This window comes from Stomoxys calcitrans, chromosome 4 (assembly GCF_963082655.1).
Source record: "Stomoxys calcitrans chromosome 4, idStoCalc2.1, whole genome shotgun sequence".
NCBI classification, from domain to species: Eukaryota; Metazoa; Arthropoda; class Insecta; order Diptera; family Muscidae; genus Stomoxys; species Stomoxys calcitrans.
Window position 1 is genome coordinate 56395642 of NC_081555.1, and position 4451 is coordinate 56400092.

At 38.9% G+C, this 4451-nt stretch overlaps 1 protein-coding gene across 1 annotated transcript; it reads right to left on the minus strand.

Moving 5' to 3' along the window:
- Nucleotides 1–3355: 3355 nt before the first annotated feature.
- LOC131996934 (uncharacterized) lies at nucleotides 3356–4126 on the minus strand. Its single transcript, XM_059367136.1, has one exon. It carries the CDS (start codon nucleotides 4124–4126, stop codon nucleotides 3356–3358), a length of 771 nt encoding a protein of 256 aa, XP_059223119.1.
- Between the last annotated feature and the right edge of the window lie 325 nt (nucleotides 4127–4451).

Here is a 4451-nt window from a genome sequence, read left to right on the forward strand (position 1 = left end):
TCTAGTATTGAATTTTTGGGAACAAAGATACTGTGGTATGGATAGATGTGTTCGTAATAAAAACTAATTCAAAACTAAACTTTATTATACAGAAATGAATTTCTTGTACATTGTCAAAATTATACTAAGCCTATGTGATAAATATTCAGAATAATAAACAAAGTTGTTTTTACGAAATAATAAAATTATTCTCAGGTTACTTTGATAAATATTTAAATTAAGAAACAAAGTTATTTTCACAAAGTGTGCCACCACAATACTCCTCCCCCAGTGACAACGTTAAGTTTTAATTCTCACAGTTTTTCCTGATCGTAGAGTTCGTGAATGAGAATCATTTGGTACTGGTTGAGGTGATATGGATTTCGTTGGCATTTCGTGTTTCAAGATTAAGGCTGGCTTAAGGCGATCAACAGATATCGTCTTCCGTTTTCCATTAACATCAACTACAAATGTTTTTGCTCCTCTAGATAGAACAGGAAAAGGTCCTGTGTATGGAGGTTGTAATGAAGCTCGCACAGCGTCGTTTCGGATGAATACAAATTCTGCTTCTTTCAATGCATTTGGCTCATAAATATTTGAATCGCCATGACGGTTAACATTCTTTGCTTTGACGTTGTTCATATCAGCTTTAAATTGTGCAACCCAATCAGAACGCAATTTACCAAATTTCGATTCAGTAAAGAATTCACCTGGTAATGTAAGCTCCATACCATATACTGACGCAGCAGGCGATACGCTTAAATCATGATTGATAGATGAACGTAATCCCAACATTATTATTGGCAAAACCATGGACCAACGTGGGTTTGCGTGACACATTAAAGATGCCTTAAGTGTTCGATGCCAACGTTCGATTTGGCCATTTGACTGGGGGTGATAAGGTGTCGTATGAGTAACACGAATTCCAAGCAACTTTGAAAATTCTCGAAACAGTTCCGACTCGAACTGTCGCCCTTGGTCTGTCACCACCTGAGAAGGCACTCCAAATCTTGCTATCCATCCACTAAGAAATGCTTTAGCCACAGATTCGGCTGTTATGTCTTGCAATGGTATAGCCTCCGGCCAACGTGTAAATCTATCGATACAGGTAAGACAGTACCTATACCCTTCCGATGGCGGAAGAGGTCCAACAATATCGATGCTGACCACTTTAAATCGATCATCCGGCACTGGAAATTGGCCAATAGCACTTTTTATATGACGTCCCACCTTGGCTTGTTGACATCTAAGACAAGTTTTCGTCCAAATGGAAATATCTTTCCTCATGTTTGGCCATACAAACCTAGTTGATATCATCTTAACTGTGGCTTTTGAGCCCGCATGAGAAACGTTGTGTATCATATCGAAGACGCATTTTCGAAAACGAGGTGTGATATAAGGTCTTATTTTATGAGTTGACACATCACACAGAACTTCCGTTTTCGAGTCAGAAATTTGGAAATACTTCAGCAGCAAATTTGATGATTGCGGATTTGATTGTAGTTGTTTGAGTTCTTCATCATTCTCTTGATCTTTGGAAAGTTCCGAATAATCCAGGGAAGATGGTAAAGATATTGCATTAAGTCGTGATAGAGCATCTGCAGTGATATTTTCTTTTCCAGGTACATGGCGAATATCCACTGCATGCTGTCCAATAAAATCTAGGTGTCTAAGCTGGCGTGGAGATGCCTTATCGTGACGTTGATTGAAAGCAAATGTTAATGGTTTATGATCGGTATAGATACAGAATTGGCGTCCCTCAAGAAAATGTTGAAAATATTTAACTCCAGAGTACGCCGCCAAAAGCTCGCGATCATAAGCGCTATACCGAGTCTGAGTATCTGATAACTTCTTTGAGTAGAATCCAAGCGGTTTCCATTCACCATCAATGAGTTGTTGAAGAACAGCTCCCATACCGATATCGGACGCATCCACCCATAAAGATGTTTCGGCAGACTCAACGGGATATGCCAAAAGTGCAAAGTTCGCTAGTTGATTCTTACATTCTTCAAATGAATTACGCAATTCTGGTGTCCACTCAATTGGTGTTTTATCATTTTTCTTCTGGCCGGACTTCAGGGAGTTTAATATTGCCTGAGCTTGAGCTGCTTTCGGGATAAACCGACGATAAAAATTGAGCATTCCAAGGAATCGACTTAACTCGTTGACAGTTTTTGGCAAATTGTATTGTTGAATGGCTAATACCCGTTCTGGACTTGGCACTAGACCACTTTGAGTTACGCAGTATCCCAAGAAAATAAGGGAATCCTTGCCAAATTCGCATTTGTCTCTATTTACAGTTACGCCATGTGATTGCAAACGAGAAAAAATCTGCCGAAGATGTATCTCGTGCTCTGCTTCGTTTTCAGACGCTACGAGTATATCATCAATATAAGCAAAACAGAAATCCAGTCCCCTTAGAACATCGTTTATAAAACGCTGGAACGTTTGAGCAGCGTTCGTGAGACCAAACGGCATCCGTGTAAACTCGAACAAACCAAAAGGTGTAATTATAGCCGTCTTTGGAATGTCTTCTTCAGCTACAGGAATCTGAAAGTACGCTTTGACCAAATCGATTTTTGAAAATACTTTCTGACCAGCTAACATATAACCAAAGTCGTGTATATGAGGTACCGGATAACGATCGGGAACGGTTATCTTATTGAGGGCACGATAATCTCCGCACGGACGCCACATACCATCACCTTTTGGAACCATATGAAGAGGACTCGCCCAAGGACTTCTTGATGGTCTGCATATATCAAGTTGCATCATATAATCGAATTCATCTTTCGCAATTTTTAACTTTTCTGGAGATAGTCGTCGTGCTTTCACTGAAATTACTGGTCCATTTGTATCAATATGATGTATAACTGGATGACTAACGGGTGGTAACTTAATACTGGGCGTAGTAACATCAATGAAATCGGAAACAATTGAATTACATTCACCTGGCCCATCAGGAATTACCTTCAACGATAAAGTCGGTTGAAGTGAGCAAAATCCAGATACTTTGAGTTTTGTTGTTGAATCGATTAGTTGATTGTTTTTCATATCCACCAGGAGTCCAAAATGCTTCAAAAAATCTGATCCAATTATTGGCTGTGTTACATCAGCTACAATAAATGACCAGAGAAATCTTCGCCGTAGACCGATATTGCAATTAATAACCCTTGTTCCATAAGTTCGTATTTTCGTGTTGTTCGCTGCATATAAAACAAAAGAATTTGACGCTTTGTTTTTTTCATCGTTTCTGCGAGGTAAAACAGATATGTCGGCACCGGTATCTATAGGTATCTTAAATTTGATTCTGCATCTTGAATAAAAAGGCGACTTATATGCCGGCCGCACTCATCCGCCACCTTAGATGAGGTGCCTAATTGTTTTCCGTCGAATTGAACGACCAGGGCGAACGGCATTTTGTCGCTTTCCGTCCAAATTTAAGGTGATACCAACACACAGAAGATGTTGAACGAGAGCGTGAATTACTTCGTGAACGATGTGTGGAATTCCTTTTTTCGTGTTGACCACCTCTGAACGAAAAGGCATCAATTTTCGATAAAAGTTCACTTACTTGCCTTTCCAAAACCATCAAACGGTCTTCATCCTTAGTTGAAACAGCATTGACTACACCAGAAGCATCAGATTGGTCATGGATTTTATCTGCCATGATTGCTAACTTGTCTACTCCATCATTGCTTACCGACAGTATGGCTCTTGTTGTTGATGGAAGGCGCTGGATCCACAATGTTTTCAATAACTCTTTTGACACTTTTCCACAGGACAATTCCATCATTTCCCTTAGTAATGCTGAAGGTTTCTTGTCACCGATACATACATTTTCCAAAAGTTGTCGAAGGCGTTTTTCCTCAGATTCCATAAATTCATCAAGCAATGCCTTCTTCAAGACTTCGTATTTGTTGACCGCTGGAGGATTTTCCACAATATGGCTTACATGGTTCAAAATACCGCTTTCCATGGACCCAACTAGCGTATGGAACTTCGTTTCGTCCGAGGAAATTCCTGATGTAACAAACTGGGACTCCAATTGTATAAACCATAGCCGCGGATTTTGTCGCCAAAACGGAGGAACTCGAACCGCTACACGGGATAACTCCAATGCATTATTTTCATTTTCAGTAGCCATGCTTGAAAAAAAATAAAATCTGTATATTTTTCGTTCGGGGTCACCAATGTGGAATGGATAGATGTGTTCGTAATAAAAACTAATTCAAAACTAAACTTTATTATACAGAAATGAATTTCTTGTACATTGTCAAAATTATACTAAGCCTATGTGATAAATATTCAGAATAATAAACAAAGTTGTTTTTACGAAATAATAAAATTATTCTAAGGTTACTTTGATAAATATTTAAATTAAGAAACAAAGTTATTTTCACAAAGTGTGCCACCACAATACTAATTTTTATACCCACCACCGTAGGATAGGGGGTATATTCTTTTAGTCA

Coding starts and splice junctions, on each gene's coding strand:
- LOC131996934 (XM_059367136.1), bottom strand. CDS start 4,126: ATGGCTACTGAAAATGAAAATAATGCATTGGAGTTATCCCGTGTAGCG.